Source organism: Cygnus atratus, chromosome 10 (genome assembly GCF_013377495.2).
Source record: "Cygnus atratus isolate AKBS03 ecotype Queensland, Australia chromosome 10, CAtr_DNAZoo_HiC_assembly, whole genome shotgun sequence".
In the NCBI taxonomy this organism is placed as follows: Eukaryota; Metazoa; Chordata; class Aves; order Anseriformes; family Anatidae; genus Cygnus; species Cygnus atratus.
In genome coordinates, this window is record NC_066371.1 from 7,545,404 (window position 1) to 7,570,453 (window position 25,050).

General features: G+C 45.5%; 1 protein-coding gene across 1 annotated transcript in view; it reads right to left on the minus strand.

The window, feature by feature from the left end:
- Window positions 1-5,420: 5,420 nt before the first annotated feature.
- The window catches only part of SYNPR (synaptoporin), a 93,244-nt gene continuing 73,614 nt past the window's right edge, over window positions 5,421-25,050 (minus strand). The window contains exons 4-6 of the mRNA XM_035547003.2: window positions 15,279-15,477; window positions 7,966-8,157; window positions 5,421-7,185 (exon numbers count right to left, since the gene is read on the minus strand). Of these exons, the coding sequence (XP_035402896.1) occupies window positions 6,919-7,185; window positions 7,966-8,157; window positions 15,279-15,477 (658 nt within the window). The 3' untranslated portion in view covers window positions 5,421-6,918. The remainder of the gene's footprint in view (window positions 7,186-7,965; window positions 8,158-15,278; window positions 15,478-25,050) is intronic.

Here is a 25,050-nt window from a genome sequence, read left to right on the forward strand (position 1 = left end):
CGTGAGGACAGGCTGTTTGTGATCTCTAAGCAACTGGAGTAACAGCAAACAGGTGGATTCAGGCTCTGCCCCGTGCAAGCAGCCTGCCTGCAGCCGTGCCCCATCAATAATGCAAGTGCTACCTGCTGGTCACGGGACCAGCAAATATGTGGGTCCAAACGGCCTCTGTGACGTTGGCAAGCGGAGTTGCTCTGCATTTTCTGGGAGAATTTAACAGAAACAAACCAGACTCAGATGGGGCCTGAATCCCCTTAGGTCTGTGGGATGTAAAATTGCACCAGGACTAACTCAGCCACCAAAGCAGTACCCATTATCATTTTAATCAGCAGCCCTCCTGGTGTGGGCTAATGTAACTTGCCCTGTGCTACGAAGAGAGCTGCTCCCGTGACAGAGTCAGAAACCAGGTGTCTCCCAAATCCTGACCCAGCATCGTCCTAGGAGAGCACACTCCTGCTACGACATTCGCTCCCCCAGCGCAGCACAAAGAGCTCTGCTCCTGCCCCAGCTACTAGCACAGCAGCACCCAGCACCACGCCTTGGCTTCGGTTTTTGCCCGAGCAGACACTGCCTGCCTCCAAAAGCAGCACCGAGCCATCTGGCAGAGCAGTCGCGCAGTGGAGGAACTGGAAGGGCTCTGATGAACTTTGTTATTTATTGCCATGGACATCGCTATCAGAAAACACACAGCTTGTCACACCGCCCGTCTCTGGGCACGTTCTTGCCACGCATCCTTTGCCTAGAGGTGTCCAGACAGGGTGACGGTGACCTAAAGGGCTGAGCAGCTATTTTCATCCTGGGGGGTCTGTTAAAAGGTACTGACTTCAGCTACCTCGTCCAGCACATCCTTCCTGGGGAAAAGATACAACGTGATGTCAAAACTTCCCAGAATGAGACTTTATGTAACAGGACACGCAAAGGAGACTGCAACAGATGGCCTAGAGAATTAAAATGTTTTCCTCGTTTAGTAGAAGCTAAATTACTGAAGGCTAATGAATAAGGATGTTCACCACCTTACTGTTCCTGGATTTTAATTATCTTAAAAAGCATGGGAAAAGAGAACCTTTAATTTTCCATCTAAGAGTGTCATTACTCAAACAATTCAGAGCCTTTTTCTGAGAGGTTTAAGCTGTCTTAGATCTCTAGTGCGTTCTTTAGGACTGGCTCATGAATAAAACAGAGCCTATAATTGCAATGACGCAGCCAAAACACATATAATCAATGCTCATTATCCCATCAATTAACACACTAAAATTAAACAAGAATTCAGGCTTAGTAATCTGCCATAAGCTCTTAAAAAAAAAGTCTTGATATCACGTTGAAGTGATAATTCCCTTTTACATCTGTTGAACCATACGAGAAGGCATGAAAAGCCTTACATCCTGGTTAATCCACAGAACGGGGGTGTTTGGTCTCAGCATCCGAGGTAAAAACGAGAGCGAGGAACAGCCCCCGTCATGTGTTTATCAGCTACAGGCAGTGCTGGGAGCTGCCGAGCAGAGCCAGCTCCCTGGGTTTTGGGCTCTTTCCATCGCAGATCAGATTTCAGCTCAATTTCATTTTATTTTTTTGAATTTAGCTGACTTTTGGGAGCCTGTTCTCCAGAGCAGGTGATTTCCTTTGGTGGGGTATTAGCAAGCCCAGGCAAGCCTGGGAAACTTTCTCTCTCTAGGTTGTATTAATTAGTGTACACAGGAGTGTTAGTGCATTACAGATACCGGGTAGCACAAGGATAACCCTTGCTTTTGCAAGTGTTGATCAGCTTTGAAGACAGCAAGATTTTGGCTGTATGTGGTGGTGCAGTATTCTGGTCAGCAAGGTGCGAGGGAGCGGGGCCATCTGTTCTGTATCTATTTTGATCCACTCTATTTATGTTTGAGATATCCAGGTGCTTCTATCAGGCAATTTTTAGCACATTTCACACATTAACAATACTGTCTGCATAAAATATGCAACCTGATGCTTACGACTACACAATCTTTACATGCAGTTCAGTTCAGATTTTGCAAGCGCTGCAAAAAGCCTCTGCCTCCCCTTCCTTTTTGGTGCTTTCCCGGAGTTTTCCCATCCCTTCTAAGAACTTCCTGCCATTCAGGACGACTTATGTTGCAACACACTTGTGTGCACGGAGTCCCGGCTCCCTTAGCGATGCCCCTGCAACAGCAGCCAGAGGCAGGTGTGAGCTTGCCCGTGCTGGGGCAGGGGCGGTGGCACAAGGGAGTGCCTAAAGCTGCAGATGCTCTCGTGCCATTTTCCAGCCAGCCTTCATTTCTGCAGCAAACTCCCAGGAGCTGCAGAAGAAGCGTTGCTAACTTGCACCCAGGGAGCTAACAGCCTGATTTCTTTGTGACCAGAACGTGGTCGTTTTGATCTTGCCTGACGTTAATTTTTTCCCCCAAAGGGTGAGGACTGGGAAGACCCCACGCAATGCTCCCGGGTCTCACTGTGCAGGCTGAACTCCGTGGGCTCAACCCCAGCACCATCGTGGCCGTGGGACCACAGCAGCCTGCTGTCCCCCAGCACTGCAGCCTGCTTTGGGGACATTTCCGTGGAGCCTGCACCTAGAGACAGGGACACTTCGTCTCTGGAGGGAAACAAAAAAGGCAGCTCAACAGAAGGAGGGTAAAGCTGACACCAGCCTCCTGCTGAGGCTTCCTGATTGCCTTTATTGAGCTCACAGGCTGCTAAGCATCCAGAAGAAAACAAAACGCAAGCCTGTGCAAAACCTGAACCTAGGAGTGACCAAGGAGAGGTCCCCACCCGGGAGGCATGGACACCTCAGCCCACCTCCCCGCCACGTGCAGGAGATGGCTGCGTGTGGCGCTCAGCCTGGGGTCACGAACAAATAAAATGTTAATGAATCCCACTGCTGAGGCAGAGCAGGTAAAATGCCATTTAAGAAAAGCTATTAGAAACAGGTTGTCTGCAGGGAAACATCGTTTGTCATCGCACGCCCAGGCACTTTTCAGACATGGCACATAGCACAGGCCAAAATCTGCTCGTGCTTCCCGTGGGGCTGCCAGGGAGCTCAGCGGCCGCAGGGGTCCCTGGCACGCAGGCACCCAGCTCCCTCACTGCCTTTGAAGATCTATCATAGAAAAGATATAAGGCACGGTCCCAACAGTTTTGGTATGGCATTCGTTTTCAGTGTGAAGTCTGAAAATATCATTACCAAATAATCTTCCCTCTGAGACGCATTTGGCTAAAGGAAGATTAGACTTTAAAAAGGCAGCTATACTCATTAAAAATGGAAAATCTTATTAAAGAAAGACACAACAATAAAAATGTAAGAAAAGAAACTGGTTGCTAAATGCAACAAAAGGGATGCCCCCCTGCTCGACTACTAAAATTTTATAGCAAAATGCTAACAAAATCCAAATCTTCACACTAAGGACGTATGCATTGATGGATGATGGGACAATCAGTGCCAGATATTAATATTGAAACACAGATTGTTGCTGCTCTTAGAAAATTCCAGGAGGAGAAGCTCTTGGGTTTAGTAGCAAGAGGGAATAGAAAGTAATCCTGGAAAAGAATAGCTGAGTCAAGGAGAGCATAAGGTAAGCAGCCCATCCATTCACATACATGCAGATTTTGATCTGCAAAAAGAGAGCAAAGCAGGCAGCAGAGGCAGCTGGTACCCAAAGCCATGCTCCCTGCCCTCTCCAGCCCCCTCCAGCCCCTCTCCTCATCCCATGGAGGGGATGAGGCTGCAGCTCTGCAACATCCTTCCCTCCCCAGTCGAGAGCAATGGGGAAATCCCCAAACAACACGTGAGCATACCTCTTGCTTGGCTGGGAGGCACACGGAGAGAAAGTCCTGTGCTCCCAGCTCCCTGTCGTGCTCACAGAGGTACCTGCCTCTCCTCCTCAGTGCTACACTTGGTAATGCAAATATGCTCCCATCCAGGGTAACTGAGAAACGGGCTATAAAGAGAAACACATGGGAAAACAGGAGGGACAGCACAGAAGCTCAACTAACATTTTTTTTTCCCAGGCTGACCTAGTTATTTAACTAACTGGCAGAGATACTCACTAATGATGGAGAAGAAAAGCAATCGGTCTGCCAGCAGCAGTTTCACAGAGGATGCTAGAGTTTACTTAGCTATTTGTCTTAAAACCAGGATACATCAAATAAAGTCTTTGCTGTCTTGCTGCTTGACATTCTGCTGTACAGTCACTATTCCCCGTTCAAATAAACTTCCAATTCCTTAGCGATAGCCAAAGGATGTGATAAGACTTGAATCCAGATGAACACAGAGGAAGCATTCAGAAACATTTTTTATGTAACACAGACAAGTACATGTATCATTTTTGTTTTCACCTGTGCTACTGCCAGAGTATATTAAACTGAGAAGCTGTAGATGAAGAGATTTTCCATCCCTTCTAATTCACAGTGAAGACTAGTCCCTGAAGGATGTGTCGGACAACCACCAGCTCATCTGTCCTGCGTGGCAGCAAGGCAATAGTGTACCTGTGGCCAACCAGTAAAGCAAAGGACAAGTCCTTCATGAAAACACGTGCCTTTTTTACTGCTTTTGTCAACTATACCACTAGCTCTGCCCTTCACAAGACAATCTTTGCTTAGATTAGGGGTTACACAATTAATACCCAAAATAAGTCTACGTCTCACTTCCACCAGGAACAAACCTCAGCAAAACTCAAGTTTCACTCAAGTTTCTGACACTCAGCATAGAGAAGTTTGGAAATGGGACCCTAATCACCTAGGTGGAAAAGTTGCTGAAGAAAAATTTGGATCACACAAAAAGCGTACTCCTCTACTTCTAAGAGAGAGGCCTTGAGTACACAGTTTACAATAGTCCCAATCAACTAATACAGAGTGGATTTAAAAAAAATAAAAAATTATATGAGGGAAAGTAGGATGAGATGTGAAGAGCCCATTCCCATCCCTCCCCACTAGCACAGATTTCAATTTCTTTTTGCTTGCCTATATTTAACTTTTTTTCCAAACTTAAAAATGAAGGAAAAAAAGAACAGAAAGCCAAAATAAAAATTTTCAGACCCAGAAAATTGAATTTTGATCCCATTTGGAATACAAGGACATTTAGTTATTCAAGTTTGTCTGTTCTTCAGGTTGAGAAATGGCTTTTCCAGCAATCCACAGAACTGGTGTAGTTAGCACAGCACAGGGCTAGTCCTACTGACAGATGGAAAGAGAGGCATAGAGGTGGGCAGATATTAAATTGCACAGTTTAATTTTTGTTTAAAGTTGTGATAGTGACCTTTAATGACAAGTATCTGTAGAAGTGTTGTACTCCACTGAACATTAAAACAAGCCTCATAAAGGTGTTGGAAAACAGTGAGAATATGACCAATAAGGTCAAGCACAGAGATAATATTCTATCCATCTTTTTAGTTATTTTGCAGTGACATTTTAATATTATCATACTCTGAAAACATGCATTGTATGCAATAACTTTATTAGGGTCAAATAGATATCACAATATAGATTCATCCACCGAGTAGCCATAAACTGGTTACAACAATCATAGAAGAAACTAAGCTGTTTTAAGCTAATATGCTTTCAACATTACAGCTCATACAATAAGATTATATACTGATACACTTTTATTTAGAAATGCAGATGATCAGTTTGGATTAGTATATTGTGCTTCAGGCTTTAATTTCTGTCGATGCATCCCATATGCCATAGCAAGGAAGGGATTAATTTTCCAGGGAGAAATCGGAACTGGCTATGAACCTGGCTCTGGCTATTTTAGGGTGAGTTCCTCTGAACCTGGGTTATTTGGTCAATCCAGTTACATTCTCCAGTAGCACCAAGCTAGCGCTCAGCGCAGCAACAGAACAGAGGGATATCTAACAATCTCTGAACAGCACGTATAGAAAGACTGTCTTACAAGAAGAGAGTAGAGAGGAATATTTAATCTTTGTAAGGTCACAACAGTACACGCATTTTTCATGTTTTGCTGTACTGAGCAACAGGGCATCTTCAGGTGGTTTTGTATACTGATATCTGCACCTCTGTTATCTTAGTTAAATAAATACCTTTGTAAACATATAACACAGTTACTTGGTCCTTAATCTCCACAGCTCACGTTAAAAGATTCACAAAACATCCATAGAAATAGCGATTTATAGAATGAATACTTAGCTCAGTTAAATGGAATAAACATTGGTTAGGTACCATATGTACTACTGAATGCCATTTCAAGGAAAAACATTTTTGTTACAAAGCATTCAGAACTTGGGTAAGCCATATATTCAACTCTGCAAAATATATAAAAGATGCATACTTCTTTTAAACGGACATTTAACAAAGTGTAGTGGCAGAAGTTGAGAAGTTCCATTTTCACAGTCCAGACATTTGGTAGCATGAAACTGCTTATCCATGCACTAAATTACAGATGACATGGTTAATTGAAATAATAGTAAAATCTTATGAAACAGAAGATATAATCAAAACAAATGCTCTGAAGAGTCACAGACAGGCAGTTTTGAAAATGTTACATGCATGGATATACAGAATAATCAGTAGAAATAACAGTAAAACACTTCTGTTTGTCACCAAAATGCAGAAGGAAATTCAGTTATATTACGCATATTAAATACTACAGACTTGTGGCTACAAAATGCTTCTACCATCTCAACACATACAAAACTACCATAAAGTTATCTCTACAGAACATACTACAACACGGACTCCAGGTCACCACCTGCAATGTGCACATCCTGACATCAGTCAGGGGCTAAAAATGTCAGCCCCAGCCACAGGCCACCTCCCATCCACCTCAGAAGGTAGGGCAAGATCTTCGATCGACATTGAACACTGCGTTGTAGTACTAATTTGTGTGAAACCCTTAAAAACCTGGTGCTGCTGAAACTTGAGACCTGTTAAACGCTGTGTGTGTGAGGGATGTAAGAGCTTGTGCTGCGTGAAACCCTAGATTTGATTAGCGAAGGAGGTTGGCCCGCTCTGGCCGTAGCTCTGGGGCTGGCCGTAGTCACCCACCTGCCCATAGGAGCCCGGCTGGTTGTAGCCCCCGGCCGGCCCGTAGCTGTCTTGGTTGTAGCCACCCTGGTTGTAGCTGCTGGACTGCTTCTCCATGGTGTCCGGAGGGTGCCGCTGGCCCGAGGAATGCCAGCCCGTCTCCTTAAACACAAACCAAATGTTGCCTGCCCACAGGATAAAGTTCAAGAATCCGAAGACCTGGGGGGGGGAAAAAAAGGAGCTCATCACCCCACAGCCGCGGTGTCACCACCCAGCCTGATGGTTGGGACCCTGCATGGTCCTTGGAGAAGTCAGGGCCGTTCCCAGTCAGTCCTTCTCCCCAAATCTGCCAGGAAGGATCCTCAGCTGTGGAGCAAACACGTAAATTCACCACCCTTAGCACTAGCTCGCTAGGTTAACTGCATTTCCCCTGCTTTTTTAGAACAAGGTTGGGATTTTCAGCCAATTTTTTGTTGTTTGAGAACATAATTTAGCTTAAAGAAACATTGGAAAGATAAAATGGGAAGAAAATATTTTTAAAAGAGAGAAATTAATTGCTCAGCTGACTTTAAATAATTTTGTTCTTTAAACATTTTCTAAATACTGAAATGACATTTAAATATACCATTTAAACACAGAGATTGATTTATATTGCTCTTTTTGAGGATTTTTAAAGGAATCTGTCAGGCACAAAACCTTTCCTTCCTTAAGGACAGCACAGACCCCTTTTCCAAAGTGTTGAAGATGGGTGGCTTACAAGCAAGCTGTCTGACAGACACGCTCGGAAAGGCACGTTGCTTCCCCCAAGCTCCTGCCCTTCACTCCTGTCCCACGGCACCAGCTCTGAGTCAGGCTCTACCTTTCCCCACAGCAAGCTTCTACTTGCAGTGACAGCATTTCAGCTAATGGGTTTGCATCAGCTAATTTAGGTCAAAACACAGGTGAAAGAGATGAAAATACGTTTGTAAGGTAACGGTGAAAATAATCAAATTCACTTACAACCGAAGTGTTCAGGCTCGACATAACGGGACTGCGAACAGGCAAGCATTTGTTGGACTGCTGTTTGCAGGCTGACATCAGTAATAGTACCTCGTCTGGGTCGGTCGCAATCTTTACATCTGACAGTCCTTTAGCCCAAGCAGATGAGCCCACTAGCCACAAGAATGAGAAGACCACTGTCACAACGAAATCCTAAAAGACAAATCAGTTGGGAGCATTATACTGGTGTGTCCATTGAGAAGAAAAACAATTTTAAAAAATCACCAGAAAACTGAAAGCTTGAATCAGAGGAGAGAGAAATAAATAAATAAGAGCTTGTTATTTTGCAACAGGTCGTGATTACCATCATCACCTACAGCACTAATTTTCAGAAGAGCTTGATGTGCCCTGTGGCTGCCATCAACATCTCCAGCCAGAGGGCAGATCCTTACAAGCATGTGGACGATATGCAGGGTGCTGAGCTGCCTTGGAAATCTGGCTGCTTGGGATGTCTGGTGCAATTTAAAAATTCAGATGCCCAGGAAGGAGCTGGGCCCTCCTGAGGGCTGTCCCTGGTGTGGGTTTCCAATGGGAAGCGTTTCCATTGGCAGCAGCATCTGAGGCAGAACCTGGAACTGGCTAATCCTCAGCTACCAGATGAGCTTTCTCACAAGCTACAGGTAAGGCCAAATGTCCCTGTTGCATGAACTGTGCAGCCGCTAATTATGACGAGCAAACAAATAAACAGAAAGCCTTGCCAAGCACAGAGACTGCTCAGCTCCTCTGTCCCGGCAGCGCTTTTGCTCCTAATTCCCATCGATGAGAGAAGAGGGGAGAAGGTGTGGCGGTGCCTCCAGGCTGCAGCGACTCCCGGCAGCTCTGATCTGAACCACTCTGCTCACTTTTCCCTTGAAAGGCCTCAGGAGCACGCACAGGCATAAACTTCTCCTTGTCTTGGCCAGAACAAGTGGCCAAGTGACACTGTTGCTGTGTGGGTTTGGGGGGGAGAAGGGGGAGGAGGCGTGATTTTTCAAGCTTTCTTGTGTCTTGCTAAAACAGAAGAGCCTTTCTGCTGTCATCTCTCATCCCATCTGTCAGCCCACAGCAGATGGTGGAGGTGCCAAAGTCTAACATACCGCTGACTGCATTGCTGCGGCTTGATACCCCAGCTCCCGCAGGGGCTGCTCTCCCTCTCCCCTACAAAGCAAAGGTGTGCGAGAAAGGAGGAGAAAACGGTTGTTAAGAACACTGCATTTAGGGTCTGTATCCAAAGAAATAAGGGATCCCTGGGAAAAATCAGTCTCCTTTTCTACGGACACCCTGACAGTTGGGGATTGGGCTCTCCATGGCACGAAGCGTGGACGTGAGCCTCTGCGATGGGAGAGGCAGCAGCCGATGAACCAGCCGCACGAGCGAGTCCTGAACAAAGGACCGCTCCGCTCACACAGACGGGATTAAATTAAGCGTGCTTGGATGCTTCCCAAAGGATACATCCTTTTTTTAAACAGTGCCACAACTTATTCTCTGCAGGCCTGTGTCTGCCACGGCGCTTTGAGTTCCTCTGACCTCCCTTGGTGCTGCCCAAACGGGCCCTCTGGGAGAGCGTGCTGCGAAGGCCGGGAGCTGACAAATATCTTAACGCCCAGCAGGACCCGGTGTAGGCAGAGGCACGTAGCCCACGGTGTATTCTCTTCTCGGGGAGATTTCCAACAAGAGAAATTACTGTATGCTTTGTGTCCTCACACTAACGGAATGAGAAATTGTTTCCTAGAGGCAACAGCTCAATTTAAAATATTTTCCTAAAAATTCCAGCTGGTAGAGATGCCACATACTTGCTAAGCTATGAATTACGATGGTGTATGCTTTTTTCTTGCTATGAGGCTTGACGTGTTACATACCTGGCTGCCAACCCCACATATAGGTTCCTATGAACCCAATAGACTAGGATGCACCGGGGGTTGGGGAATACTTTTGTTAAACAATAATGAATTCTCTCTCAATGTTGCCATGCTGTTATATTTTGCAAGTGAAATCAAGCTCTGGAATCAGTGCATTAACAATAAAATAAACAAACAGCAGGTAGAAATTCAAGGGAGAGACAAACAGACCAAAACTAATGCAATATAGAAGATGAAACTTGCTAAAAAGAGGGAAGTTTTAAAGTAAGAAAAGCTCTCCAAGCAGGTGCCTACAGCAGAGGGGTTCAGACCTGCTCTCCAGCTCACACCGTCAGGCTCCTGGCTGAACCCTTCCTGCTCACAAACATTCACAAACGTCACTTGCGAGCTGCTCCAGCACTTCCAGGTAGCACGCGCTGAACCTCGGCGCTGCAGTCTGAAGGATTCAAATTGCTTCAAAAACTGCAGGGAGTCAAGTCAGCGTGGTCTTCAGCCACTAACACAAACCTTTCTGCTCCAAGTGGGGCAGGAAGGTTGGAATTTCATGGTCTTTAAGGCCCCTTCCAACCCAAACCCTTCCACAATTCTGTGACTGGAGAATTTTCTCCATCTCTTCCACACTGTGCAGGGAACAAAATACATGACGAGAGCAAACTTGTGTCTTCCCTATTTATTTTGAATCTTTGCTAACCTTCAAGCTTTGGCTGGGACTTGAACCTTTCTTGTTTTCAAGTGGGTTTGGATTCCTGGCTGAACATTTTCACAGCTCTGGGTGGAACAGAGTTACAAGATAATGACATGCTGAAAATAAAAGTGAATTTCAAGCTAAGCTGTTCTGTGGCTTAATGTTTATCTGGGGAATTTCTCCTTGGTAATTAAAGCCAGAGTGCCTGCATACTAAAACAAATCTAGCATTTGAATGTTTAATATCCCCATAGCATGTTTCTTTTTTTTTTTTCCCCCTCCTTTGGAACAAAGTAATTTTTGTAGTTGTCTTGAAATGATGCTTACAGATCTCTTTGGTGTGTATTGTGGTATGGTTACTCTGTACTTCTAATTGTGAAGTTTCTTTTTCAGATCTCAGCTGAGATACTTTGGTCTGCCTACAGGTGCCTTTGGGAAGAAAGCAAAATAGGAACATGTAGGAGAAAGCAGAAAAGATTTAAAATATGCAGAATATCCAAGGAGGGAATTTTTAAGAGCATGAAGTATGCACAGCAAAAAAAATCTTGCTGCCTTATTCACATTGAAACTTCCTATTACCAACTTCGCCAAAAAACACCTAACTGGGACAATTTTATCTATTATATGATTTAGAATAGAACCGTGAATATGCCTTTTCCTCTCGTGGTAACCAACACGTTTCTCTTTGCTATCAAGCCACCGGCTTTTGCCAAATTCCTGACTTTGGGGGCAGCAGTGAGATGTGGATCCAGAACCCCAGCACCCTGCATGCCCTCAGCCAGCCAAGCCCGCCTGCAGAAGCCACTGCTCCGCGCAGCAGCAGGTGCCTTTCCCTGCTCTGAGCTGCTCAGCGCCTTCAGCAGTCCCCAGGGACCTGTAACCCACATCCCTGCCTGCCCTGCTGTCCCTCCCGGCCAGCACAGTACCAGGCAGGACAAACCACTCCAAAGCCTGGCTGTCACAGTCGCACAGGAACCACCCCACCAACAGAGGTCCACTAGAGCCCCAGCCTGGGACAGCAGCCAGCGGCCGCAGGTGACAAACACCTTACAATTTAGCTCTTTTTTGGTAGCAAAACGTGCTTCATCTTTTCCGATGTCACTCGTACCTCCCTCCAAGGAGCCCCGAGCACACAGGCGAGGCGCATGCTGCTGCACCCCAGGGCAGGGCAGTGGGCTCCCCTTGCTCTTTGTTTGCCCCTTGGTCTGCCCAAGGTCCCACCCATGGTTTCCTGCAGAACCCAGCTTTGAGCCAGTTACACACTTCTTGTTGCGGTCTGCGGTCCTGGGAGCTCTCTGACAGCAGAGACACGTGGGGCTCTTTGGGAGGCACCCACAGTTGCAGCAAGGTCACAGAGCTTTGAAAAAGAGATGACAGAAGTGGGCTGAAATAGCTCTTTGAAATGCAAAGGACTATTCAGGTTATTCACATTTTGTTGTTTTGTTTTTTACTAAAAAGGAATTCGTCTTTGTTTTTACAGGTGGCCCTCTATTCTAGAAAATAAATAGGCAAAGAAGGCAGAGCAAAGCAGAGGAAATTAAACATGTTTAATCAAAGACACCTCCAAAGAGAGAATTAGCAGTATACTTTACTCACTTGGTCCATGAAACATGTAAAGAACCAAATGGCTTCCTGCTTAAAGTGATTATTCACGGGACTCCAGATGCAAAGGATCTCATCTCCTTACCTGTAAGCATCTTTATGCACTGCAATCATGAGATTATCAAATCACTACAAAAATTAAGTATCTCTTTCCAGGGTTACATTAGCCAGTTTGTTTTTTTTTTTGGCTAAATCACTTTATGCTTTTATATCAATTGATTGGGATACTAATCAAGAGATATAAGCATACACACAAATGCATGTGATTTTTCCCTCTGCAACTTTAATCCCAGGTATACTCCCCTCATTCCTTTAGGAATTGGCAATCCAAGGTCTTCTCTCAGATTTATCTATCCAGGATGAAACCACCCAAATTCTCTGTCTGTGGAGCCAGCAAGGGAAGATGAGGGCGCACACATTAGCTACAGCTGTTGCTCACTGCACAGTGAATCCAGACAGCCACAGGAGGAGCTAGCAGCTCCTCGTACTGGAAATATTTCCCTGCCATGACATCTCACTCCTCTCTGAACATTAAAATATTTTTCCACAGTTAAAGTGCTGCTCAGCTGAGCTCTCAGCACAGGCAGTTGCTCTTCTCTGTATTTGTGTGAACAAGGTGAATGCAAAACATTTGTGATTGAAATCCTCTCCATGAGTTTCCTGTGACCAAGTGCTCATTTAATTCTTTACCGTCATATGGTCTGCATTCAGTCAGGCCTGCTGCAATTTGGGATGCATTGATAGTGCTTTACTGCCTGTGCAAGGGATTTTTGATTTTATTGTTTTTTTCTCCTCTCTCTACTTCTATCATACTTATTTTTCAAATCCTAAGAAGTTGTCAGGAAGAAAGGCAGCCAGCAGGCAGATGCCACCCCAGACTGAGCAGCTACCAAGCCAAGAGGAAGTAGAAGGCTTAAAATGGGAAGAGTTTTAAATACAAAATTGTGATCAGGCACTGCAGCAGAAGCAAGGGCAGACAAAACCATCTCTAAGCTCATCACTAAGAGACAAAAACCTGGTAGCCTGGCAGCGGTGCCTGACCCACTGATCCGCTCTGCCTAGGAGGGGTGAGCGAGGACGGCTCTGCCTCCCACACCGATGCACTGGGTGACTGCTGGTGCAGCTCCAGCTAGCACAAAGCAACCCAGATCTCTGCAGAGATTGTCTTTGGCAGGAACAATCTCAATCAAATATCTGATTTGTTACAGGTGTGATCTGGTTGGGTGCTTCACTGCAGGGTAGCATCTTCCCAGAGCTGCGCCTACCTCCCTTGCACAAGGTGTTACATCCCTCAGGTGAGCCCTGCAGCCCTGGGGAGCTGATTTGCACTCCAAGCGTCCCTTCACCCTTCAATTCCTTCTGGCTACAGCTGCTTTATTTTTCTCTGCCTTAGGCCCTGCATTTTCCTTAAATCTCCACCGCACAGGACTCACACCTTGCCCCAGGCACGCTGCAGATATCTACAACCATTGCAGTGCGCAGCCTCTGAGGAGACCACAGGGGATGTGATCCAGGTGAAAAGATTTTTTTTTTTGTAAACAAAACAGAGCTGGCAGCACAGAGGAGATGCTGGAGCACGTGGGACTCCCTTCCTGGCAGGAGTAACTGGACATAACCCTAAGCCACCGCCCAGCACCTCTTAGCCCGGCTCCTGCCCCAGCAGGAGCTGCTTTTGCTGTAAGGCACAGAAGTATCTTTACATTCAGAACAAATAAGGTCATTTAGGCTTGGTTTAAAGACTGGAAAACTGCAAACAGCGGCTTTGGTAACAGACACCAGTTAAATTTAACCTGTAGATTCAATTACAATCCATTACACAGAACAAATTAAATCAATGCCACACTGATGCTGTAGCGGATTGCACCGCGCATCCTGTGACAAACACAACTGCAGCAGCTGTGTCAGGAAAGTCCTAGACAATGGCAAATGGCAGCATCATAAGCTGACATATTAGCATTATTTATCTTGTTCCTTTTTCTATTATGCAGGATAGCATGGTTGGTCAGAAGAAAAAAATTATTTTCCACAATAAAGTTAAAATGGCATATCCCTGCAACTAATCCTTTGATGAGACAGTTTGAAATGAGATATTGCTTGGTACCAACTGAATCAAGCAAAGCAAGGCACTATTTATTTACTGTTTCTAAAGGGATCCTTCATCTTGCCCAGTTTACCTCTCCTTTTTCTGTGATTTCCCTTCCTTCCTCAATTTTCCAGGGTGAGAGGGAAATTCCCAAAGACTTCAAAAGGAAGAAGCTTCATTCCCTTTAATGCAGATTGAGAACCTTTACTTCTTTATCAATTCATCACTTTCGAATGATGCAACCTTAAATTACTCACATTTTCTTGCAGCAGAAAATCTCTCTCTCAAAACTGCCAAGATTACCTTCCTACAGTTTTATCTTTCACCTGCTGTTACTGGAGCTATTTCCTTTATCAGGTACAGACTTTTTGAGCTGGTGACTTATTTTCCTTCCTATTATGTTTTTCTGATGTTATTTTTTGGTGGCTTTCAGTCATTTAAGAAACAGGTCTCACCTCAACGCCTAGTTCCTGGGAGTGTTAAACTTCATATTTTCTGAAATAGAGAATCAACTTTTTCCTTAGCTAAGTCCTGACTAAAACCTTGCCTGCTGTTTGAATTGCTCTCTTCGCACCAACACTTGAGCATGGTATTTCCTTTCTTTAGTGTAACCTTATTCTTGTGACCAAGGAGGAGAGTATTCCCTGTAGCAGTGTGATGTGCCCCTAAAACCTGTGCATGCAGGGACCTGGCCAAACTTGATGCAGCTGAGGATTGGTGCACAAGTAAGACCAAGGGGTCTGTCACAGGTCGTGATGCACTAACAGGTAAGGGACACCTCTAACAAAATAGCTGTCATGGGTTTCACAGCCTTGATTTATAAGAAAATGAATACATAGCAGCACTTGTTTCTTGTCATGACCCTTTCAGAATCAGTAAAAAGAAAAATAAAGGCACAAACAGGAAAAGGTTGATGGGTGCATATAGTGATAAGTGGAAGGTGAGGAAGCTCCTAAACCAGCATGGAGACAAATGTACTGGGTGCTCATGGTAATTGTGGAAAAGCCACCATGTAATTCTCCAAAGAAAAGTCAATCGGCCGCACCCAGCAGTAATTGCACACTTACAATTAGAGGTCCCCTGTTGTTTTCACGGTACTTGTTCTGGAAGAAGATGTAAACCACGGTGGCAGCCAGTGAGTAGAGGAAGGCGAAGACCGCAATGGTGACAAAGAACTCCGCGGAAGAGGAGAAGTCCCCTATCAAGGAGAGCTTTTCTCGGCGCTTCCCTTCACAAGTGGGAGCATCAAAATTCACTTGATGCAACCTGGAAAATATTCCAAAGAGCAGCAGGTGAAGCACAGAAATAGAGAACCATTACCTGAATAAAGATACATTGATATTTGCTGTTTCCCTGTCTCATTCCAGATGCACATGGATCTCCTGCTTGAATAACCAGCTCTGCGAGCAGCCTTGTAGCCTGTGCTCTCTGGAGCTGCTCGCACATGTGAGGTTGCTTCTGGGTGAGACCCAGAACCTGCACACATGTTTTCATCAGACTTTTAATCAATCTGAGAGAAAAGTTGCTGTTCCAGTGGTTTGGTACAACTCACCTGCTCTGGGGCTTTGCCATGGCAACAACTGAAAAAGGGTGACACGAGAAGTGATTTGAGCCTTGAATTCTTACCATCAAGGAATAACAGAACAGGTCTTATCCTCTCTATCAGTACCATGGGATACCTACATTTGGAAACTCAAAACTTGTGTAAAACAACTTAGTGCACAGCTACCTGCAGCTGTTGGGCCGTGGGGCTGTGAGCTGTACAGAGCCCTCTATGCTGAAAGTTTTTAAAGCCGAGCTGCAGCAGAAATACACAACTTGAGTCAAAGAAACAGCCTGCATGCCTTGGTTTTAGCAATCAAAGCTTGTGCTCACACACCGTTTGCAATCAGCCACCAAGCTAATAGATTTGTGGGTGTCTGACAGCTCCTGCCAGAGCCTTCTTTGCTCTAATAATTTTAATTTCTTATTCAGAAAGAAATGGGGTCCCTTGGGTGTATGTGAGTGTGTGCTTTGGCTGGTACCACTGCGCGTCCCAGATTAGCATCAGTGGGGACATGGGGCCCGATGAGGGATCATGCAATTCTGCTTTGAGCTGGGAGAGCAGAAGGGACAAAGCCAGCAGAAAGTCAAAAGCAGCAATTAAAGAAGTTATGATCTGGTGCTGAGAAAGGATGAGGCCTTTTGGGAGACATTCCTCTGCTCAAGGGCAATTAATGTGCACAGCAGCGAGCCACTGGCGGCAGCAGCTGTGAATGTATGACTAAATAAAAAGTTCAGTCTCTAGGGGAAAACAAAGAACCCACGGCAGAGATCGCAGAGGATGGATTAATGGACATTGGAGGATTGCACGACTTCTGTTTCCTGGTCTGAACTAAATGTATCCAAGCATATAGGCAGAACCTTTTCATCAGTGGCTGATGCATAACGCCAGTTATCTGCCTCAGGCACTTTCCTCCCCAAGCTCCTGTCGCTGTAGTAGCATGGGGTGGAATCACGAAACACGTGCCTAGATCACAGAAACAAGCAGTGGCCGCCTCATCTTCCCTGTGAACGCAGCCAAGTCTGATGAGAGCCGCACACATGTGACTGATGCCTCTGAACACATCCGACAGCTTCCTGATGTGATTGCAAAGCTTTGTGGCATCAGTGCATGTGCGTTTTTTTTTTTTATTAGGTCTTCTCCACCTTTAGGAAAGGGCAATAAGAGGAAAACAAAGATTTCCTAGTGCCTGCCGTGCCTGTTCTGCAGCCTGGAGATGAAGTGGCTTCATTTTAGCCATTGCCAGGACTACAGAAAGGGTTGAAATGGATGATGTGCATGGTCAGAAAAGAAAGCTCTCTGCTTTCCTCGTGCACAACTGCTTGGGTGCTGTATGGACACAGAACCAAAGTGGGAGACGGAAACCTGTTTCAAAACCCCTTGAACTCAGTGGAAGCCTGTGCAGTATCCGGATCAGCACAAAACCCCCGCCCCAATCCCCCAAAGGAATGCAACACCATGCACAGAGGCTGTGCCAATGGCCCTCCTCTGGTCTCATCCTTCCTCCAGGACTTGGGGACAGGTCCAAGCCCTCTGTCCCCTTCCACCCAGAATCCTGGGGTGGGAAGGACACCCACAGTAGTGTGTGGGGTCCAGGGCCCCTTCAATAATTAACTGTATTTGCACTGCCATGCTCAGGTATCCCTGCTGTGCTTTCAGGGCCTTGCAGCAGGCGCGCAGGCCACATCTCAGCTGAGGCAGGCAGGCACAGGCCATCCCCTCGCAGAGGGCCAGGCCGTGCTGTGCTGATGGAGCTCCATGGTGCTGTGTTACCACCTCACACTGCAAACAGACTTCAGAGGATTGCTCCGACCCTCAAGTTACTTTCACAAACATTATGGAACCGGGCCGAGCTACATTAAATACAATCCTACTGCTCTGGTGAACAAAAGAACAAGGCAATTCTGACTATATTTTACCATGTAAAACAGATCTTTAGGGCTGTTTTCTTCTTTCCCTGGAGTCCTGAAATACCACACTTGGCAACATAACGTTTTACACACACCAAAGGTGAAATAACTTGAAGAATATTCCTATCCAAGAGTTGCTGCCCAGCCCTGCCCCTTGGGCTGCCCTCAGTCACCACAGCCCCATCCTGCCCATCATCAACAGCCCGCCAGCCTTGCTGCAACACAGTGAAGGAACCAGCACCACTTCCCTTTTCTGTTCCCTATTTTCTTTGCTGCATCTTAGTTCTGAATCACGATGTTAACATCTTACTCTTATCTTTCCAGCAGTACTTTCCTGGCCAAGCATCTGTCAGTGATACCAGATACCTCGTGATCACAGAAGAGCTTCTTCCATCAAGTTATATTTATTCACTAGCTTTTCTTTCTAGACTTCTCCAGCCTCTAACAGGATGTACAGTAATTGGTGTCTCTTGGGGACACCATATCTCTGCCCAAACCACTGAGATCTCGGTGCAAATGGCCCCAAAATAGATCATGACACAGACCTGGGAAGAGGAGGCTGTGGCAGGGATGGGAGGTGAGGGAGGCCCTGAGGTGGTGATGGAGGATGTTGGCTTTTCAAGATGCATTTTAAAAGTTCCTTTAAGACAGAGGAGGGTCGGTGATAAAAAGTCCAGTTTTACTAATCAAGTCTTCTTTAATCTGGAAGCTCAAATTTTTCCACCAGTGCTGCTGAGTCAGCCTTTCTGGGGGCAGGATTGCTCGGTGATGACTCAAAAAATTAATTGCCTCTACCTCTGCCTCCCACTTGCAATATAATTCTACCTGTTATGCCTCCTATTTCCTCTGACTTCTTCTTTCATCTTCTCTCATCTCTCATTCTTTCCACCCCACCTTTTCTTCCGAGTCATCCTTGGCCAGTGTCTTCCTTCTGCTGTTTTTCCATCTCCAGCACCGCCCCTGCATTTCATCTTCACCTCTCCATTTCCTAGAGGAAATCAGGAGCCCTGAGAGCAACTCTTCAATCACATCCTTTGCACTTTGTTAACATCTGAGCAATGCTGCTGGGCTGCATTAGCAGAAGTGATTTTCACTGACTGATAATACAAATAAGAAACACTTCAGTAATAAATTTACTTAATTAGGGAAAAAAGTCACAGAAACCTTTCCTCCCAAGTTCCTCAAAACCTGAGCTGGACAATGCTTTTTGCCTTGTGCTGTGCTAAGTGTTGCTATTAATTGAGAAGTAAAAACAGTGACTCAGGAACATGACCTTACAGCCTGCACTCAGCAGAGCATTGCTAGGGGCAGCCTCACTGCTCATCACTGCTAACATCAACCCTTCACCTGCTGTGGCTGTTTGCTAACAGCACCACCATTGCCAAGCTTTCTGGGTCTGTTTTCCCTCCGATTCACATGAATCTGAAGCAAAGTCCACCAAAGGCAGTCGAGTTGCACTGATGAAGTCACAGTAATTAAGGGCTTGTGAGATTTCTACCACTTGGCAAACTTTCCGCTGCCGTGGGAAATATGATGACAAGACAGCTGTATTGTCTGGCTTGACAAGATCAGAAGAGGGTAGGAATGTTTTACAGCAAAAAAAAGGATTTTTACATTGTTCCCCGACAGCAAAGAGTGGTTAGGTTTTCAGACACTAATTACTCATACTCTGAAAACAATACATGAAGCCAGGCACGCTGAACAAAGCTACAGCTGCTACATGTGCGTGGGGAACAGAAGTTGTGCTCCCTCCATGCAAATGTGAAGCTGCCTTTCCTTGCTGAACTTCCTTAGTACAATATTCAAGACAATTTGCTTTCAATTATGGCCCCTCTCTTTCTCCAGCAGCCTAGGACACCTGATGATCCTGGAGCACAAAAGCAGACAGAGCCAACTGCTCCAAAAGCCCAGCTCGTCCCACATCCCATTCTACCAGCACACACAGGACAAGAGCCCAAGCAGGAGCGTACACAGGGTGATCTGATCTCCTCTGTTTCAGGAAATCTCCTCCTTTAGCAAGGCACTCAGGGCTGAGCCTTGAAACCAACAGAACATGCAATTAACAGCAAGTGCATGCTCAAGTATTATTGACGAACAGGCACAGATTTCCTCTCCTGGGCTCTGATCAGTGCCTGGATTAATAAATAACAGACAAAGTTCTGCCTCTGAAAATTCTCAATGGGGGTTAGTGTTTCTCCATTTCTTTACTAGGATGTGGTGAAAAAAACATGATAAAAAATCTGTTTTGGCAGATTGTCCTATTTTCTGAAAATAGCATCTTGTAATCCACCCCCCCCACACCCGTCTATAACATGCTTGAACAAAATCTGCAACACCCACACACGCGCTTGCAAAAGCTCAAAGATCCATTATCCTTGCATCAGGCTTCCTTTCCCCTTCACTTATTTCTGGCAGTCACACTGTCAATTGTATTTACTGTCTGCAAAGCAATCAGAGAAATACACCACTGGAAATTAGTTACTGCAGGTAGCGCCCGCGGAGGAATTTGTTGCAAAATGTTTATCTTGGCTGGTAATCTCCAAAACAAGGGATAAGTGATATTTCAAAATATGGTAGTGAAAGGCTGAAATGCACAGGACAAAGCTGCTCTGGAAAGACAAGAACGTGATGGGAATTTTTGCTTTTCTCTCTCTGGTATACAAAGTAAAGGCATTTTTTCTAGTCACCCCTAGAAACACCACGGGTCCCTCATTTTGGAGGACTGTGCTGATGTGCTTTCTCACCTGCATCTCCAGCCAGCCAGTCCCTGGACATATGCACCTTCTCAAGGTGCCAAATGTGAATTTTCTGTAGGTTTAGTGGAAGAGCACTAATAAACAGGACCCTTTCCTCTCACAGCAGAGCCCATCATTCCCTGGAGATGCTCCCTGCATGAAGAAAAATACTTTAAAAGTGACCTTTAATACTCAGGTGAAAGCAGAAATCTTCCTGAGAAGGGAAGTCCTTCTCTATAATGAAATCAAGATCCACTGACTCTTCCAGAGCCACATCATCATTCACTGCACACCCTTAAGGAAGAAGCAGTGCACATACTGCTCCTTACTGCAAAGAACATTTCCCCTGGCATTGGATATCCCTACATTTTTGGTGCTAAATCTTGGCTATCCAAAAGGCTGCCCACACAGCAAGGAACAGACTTCCAGCTTTCAGGAGGGTGGCTGGATCTGAGCTCCACACCTTCCTCCTCCTCTTCCTCCCCCAAATCTGTTCTCTGAGGACATAATGCTATAGGAGGGGAACCCTGCAGCAGCAGAGCCATGCTGTGAGCTCTCATACACACCACGAACACTTGCAGAGGGAGCCACTGCTAAGCAGTTGTCCTCCATCTCTCCATTTTTACGTTTTTTTTTTTTTTGCCAATTATAACCATTATCCAGTAATTCCCTTCAGATCTGAGTCTTTGCATGCAGGCTTCCTGGAGCTGTTGAAAGTCGCTCTCTGAGGCAGCCAGCCCATTAATGCCACATTTGATCTGCTTCAAGCCGTTAATACCAAAGTTCTCTCCAGCCTTTCAAAGTCAAATACCTGAAGTGTTAATAGACCCCTGGGCAGCTGGGGGGATGTGAGGGGCTCAGCCCTGCAGCAGGACAGCAGGTACCATGGAGGTGATTGTTCCCTGTCCCTTTTGCACCTGTGATGTTTTGGCAAAAGCTGAGTTTTCCACTCCTTTGCTAAGAGTGACAAGACTTTCTTTCCGAGCCTGCACTGAAAGCTTTTTTTTCCTGAGATAAGAGAATTAGCATTAGCTTGAGCATTCAGTCCCCTACATTTCCCACTGCCCATCTGCCACAACATATCCCAGCACTGCCCGAACATACTACAGCCATTCAAAATTTGTGAGGTGCTTACCCATATTTCCTAGGTGTCCCAGCAATTTTCCGTTCCTTGCTTTATCAGTCCCCCAGAAGTCCCTCCCCTCCTTCAGTCTCCCCAGTGTCCAAAGGTGCCTTCAGACCCTCCTTTTTGGCCTCCTCCACTTCCAGAGCAGCTGCGGTGCTGCTTGGCAGCCCTGCTGCTTTTCTTTAAGGAAGCAGAAATGGACTTTAGGACACTATTTTCTGCCACATCTATCACTACAAAATCAGTTCATTTCTCTCTGGAAACAGGAAAAAAAAATCTCCATCTGACTCAGCAACCCAAGCTTGGTCTTTTGTTTCTTTGCTTTCTAGAGAAAGCAAGCAAGCAGATTGCTGATCAAAGAGGGTTTGAAAGGATTTCACTTCGAGTTTGTCCTCTCAATTTCTCCAAAGAAAAAAAAAAAAAGCCCTGATCTCTTTAGGATTATTCAGCACCATCAGTAGTTTCACACTTACACACGCACTTCATCTTGCGGACATTTATTCCTAACTTCTATCCCGGACATTTGAACATCCTAAAAACCTACCAACCTATATTCTCTTCTTCATGTCCAGTCAAAATGCTGGAAAATATTTCCCCCTCCATGTTTTTTTTTTTTTTTTTTTTTAAAGTTGTCAGGTTCCCAGTCCCCACTCACACACAGCAGCAGTGCAAACATGTGGCCAGTACTATTTTGCTAGGCCGCTGTTTTTAACAGGACAAGCTGCCAGCCACAGTTGCTGTCTCAACACCGCACACTGCATGTATGGAGAGGTGGCAATTCCCCCAGCACCAGCAGCAGAGTGGGCACGCCACAAAGCCTGCCCAGAGCCATGTGGCATGCACATCCTCTGCTCCAGCCTTCTCCATCCCCCACCTCCTCTCTCTTCTCTTTAGCACAGCAAGACAGACGGCATCCAAGGTGCCCAAGTCTCCGGGAAGGGAAAGAACAAAACCATTTGGAGGATGGAGTCTAAAAGCTCTGGAATAGGGACATCCTCATTAAGACAGAGACCTGGCCCTGGTGGTGTCCACGGCTTGGGAGCCCTCTCATGGGACCTGCTTCCAGTGGTTGCGTTCACAAACTTCTTGGAAAGCAGCAACAGCCTCGCCACACGCTCCCGCAGGAAGACGTCCCAGCCGCGCGCCGCTCGTAGCAGCGAGCCTCCCCAGACTGCGCCCGTAACAGCAATCCAAGCCCTAGTACTCCATCGTAACACCAAAAAGGAAATCCATCGTAACACCAAAAAGGAAATAAAACAGCTCATTATAGAACATGCTGCTGCAAGCACTCGCAAAGCTGAGTGGGTGATCCCAACCCCAATTCCAAGCCCACATCCAGACCCAGATTTATCTCCTGAGAGACTTTCACAGCTCTCCTCAGAAAGGCACACTTTCCCTTTCCGTGCAAGCAGAGCACAGCAGTCAAAGACATCCTCCACCAGTCTTTGCAAACCCAAATACTTTCTCAAATTATGCTTTGTGGTACAGACTGCTGGGATTTCCCTTCACTAAGCTATTTTCTTGGGGCAAACTGCTTCCTAGCCACCAAGAAGCTTGGCTACTGTCTCTGAAGGAAGGTAACCCTTGATTATCCTTTAGAAATGTCACTGGACCCATGGAACAGTGCGAATTGGGAGGCCTGGAAATGTCACAGGCACGTGTTAGCATTGCTGCACCCACAGCTGTCCAACTGTACCCAGTCCCACAGTGAAGACCTGAGGGAGCCCACAGCTCATCTGTCCCCCATGTGCTCCCTTCTCCCCCGGACAGACAAGGGAATCAGCTCAGAAAGCAGCAAGCCTGTCATAGCCAATGACAAAACGGGCTTCCATATGGAGAAAAACCTATGCAGATCTCAACTTCTAAGGTTATATTGCAAGGAATAGAAAGCATAAGGCAAATTTATAAAAGACAGATGAATCTAATGAGACCATTCCTGGGCAGGGGGTGCACCAGGCCCCTGGGCAGTGCATCGACGTGGAGCACTGTGGGAGCTCTGAGCCCCCTTCCTGCACCCCGCCAACACGCTCCACGGCTGCTCTCACCAGTTCATGGCATTTACACCACCCCCATCTCACCTTGCCTCCCACAATCTAATGGGCTACCAACTCCACGTAAAGTCAATCCGAATTCCTGGGTATCACTGGGTGTTCAGCCAGAATCACCCAAAACCATAAGTTTTTCACCCTGCAAGAAGCAGGGTTCACATACAGTTTAATCTAGGTCTATAAACCCTGAAAGCAGCAATTTCAGCTTCAGGACCAGCAGACATAAATACAGGAGCAATTACAGAAGGTGCAGCAACATTCATTCCTTTGTATTATATTTTCACATTAACTTTGTATTTTAACTATAATTTTTCCAAGTATATTGTCCTAAGGCATTCGAAGCAATCAAATTCAGTCCTCTGTGGAGTTTTACAGCATGACTCCAATAAAACTCCCAGTCAAGACGTTTTCATTCAAAGTAGAAGTCAGTACCTTCTCTCAGGAACCCTACGGTTCTGGGGAAACCTTCAGGGCTGCTGCACAGCAAATGCAGATTTGGGAGCAGGGGAAGGACTTGTCTGATCACTGCCACCTGGGGCATGGGATCAAATACCAAGCAAAGCCGAAGGGTTTCTGCTTTGGTTGTGTCTGTATTGGCAGCATGAAAATAGGCAAAAAAAATTGCAAGGGAAGTGGTAAAAAGACTGACTTTTAGAAAAAGCCTTTGTGGCAGGCATAGATAAAACACCACCACAGAATGCTGTAGAAACTATTCATGAATATATATTAAAAATTCAAATAGGAAAAAAAGTTGCATATGTTAAGAAATCCAAGAGTGACTTCCACTTTAAGATCAAGTTACAGTTAAAGTATTAAAGATTTTCTTACACCAAAAGAACATTAAACATAAAATAGAGCATCTACAAAGCAAAATAAGCCAGTCTGTGGATCAATACCATCCACATTCATCAAGAATCCAATTGCTTTGAGTGTCAAAAGAAAAGCTTCTACAACTCAATGAAGATTTAAGGGCAACATTCTCCCTTTTCTGCAGCAGACACCACCTCCAGAAAGTTGGTGACATTTTGGTAATTTCAGCAATGGTCACTTTTACAGACCGTCCACCAACATGCATGGAAAATGACTGGGTTTTGAAACAATACTGAAAATAAAATAAGCTGACAAAGACTGCTGAGAGGAGAGACTTCCATAGTCGCCTGAAGTCAGCATTGCAGATGACTACTAAAGTTTAAAAACCTCCTATTTATCAGCAGCTCCTTGTCTCCCAGCAATGACAGACATTTATAATCTTTTGGTGAAAGTGTTTTCCACTGAATTCTGAAGCAAGACTTACTACAAATGGGTTAAAAAATGAACACTGGTACATTCTGGCACAGAAATGTGCTAATATTGACAGAGGCTTTTTCCAAAGAAAGATAGCTGTAAAGCACCGAGTTCGCTACTTTCTCCTTAATTATCATCTATAGCTTCTAAGTAGGCAATTTAGGCCTGACTGTCATATTTCAAAGGAAAAATT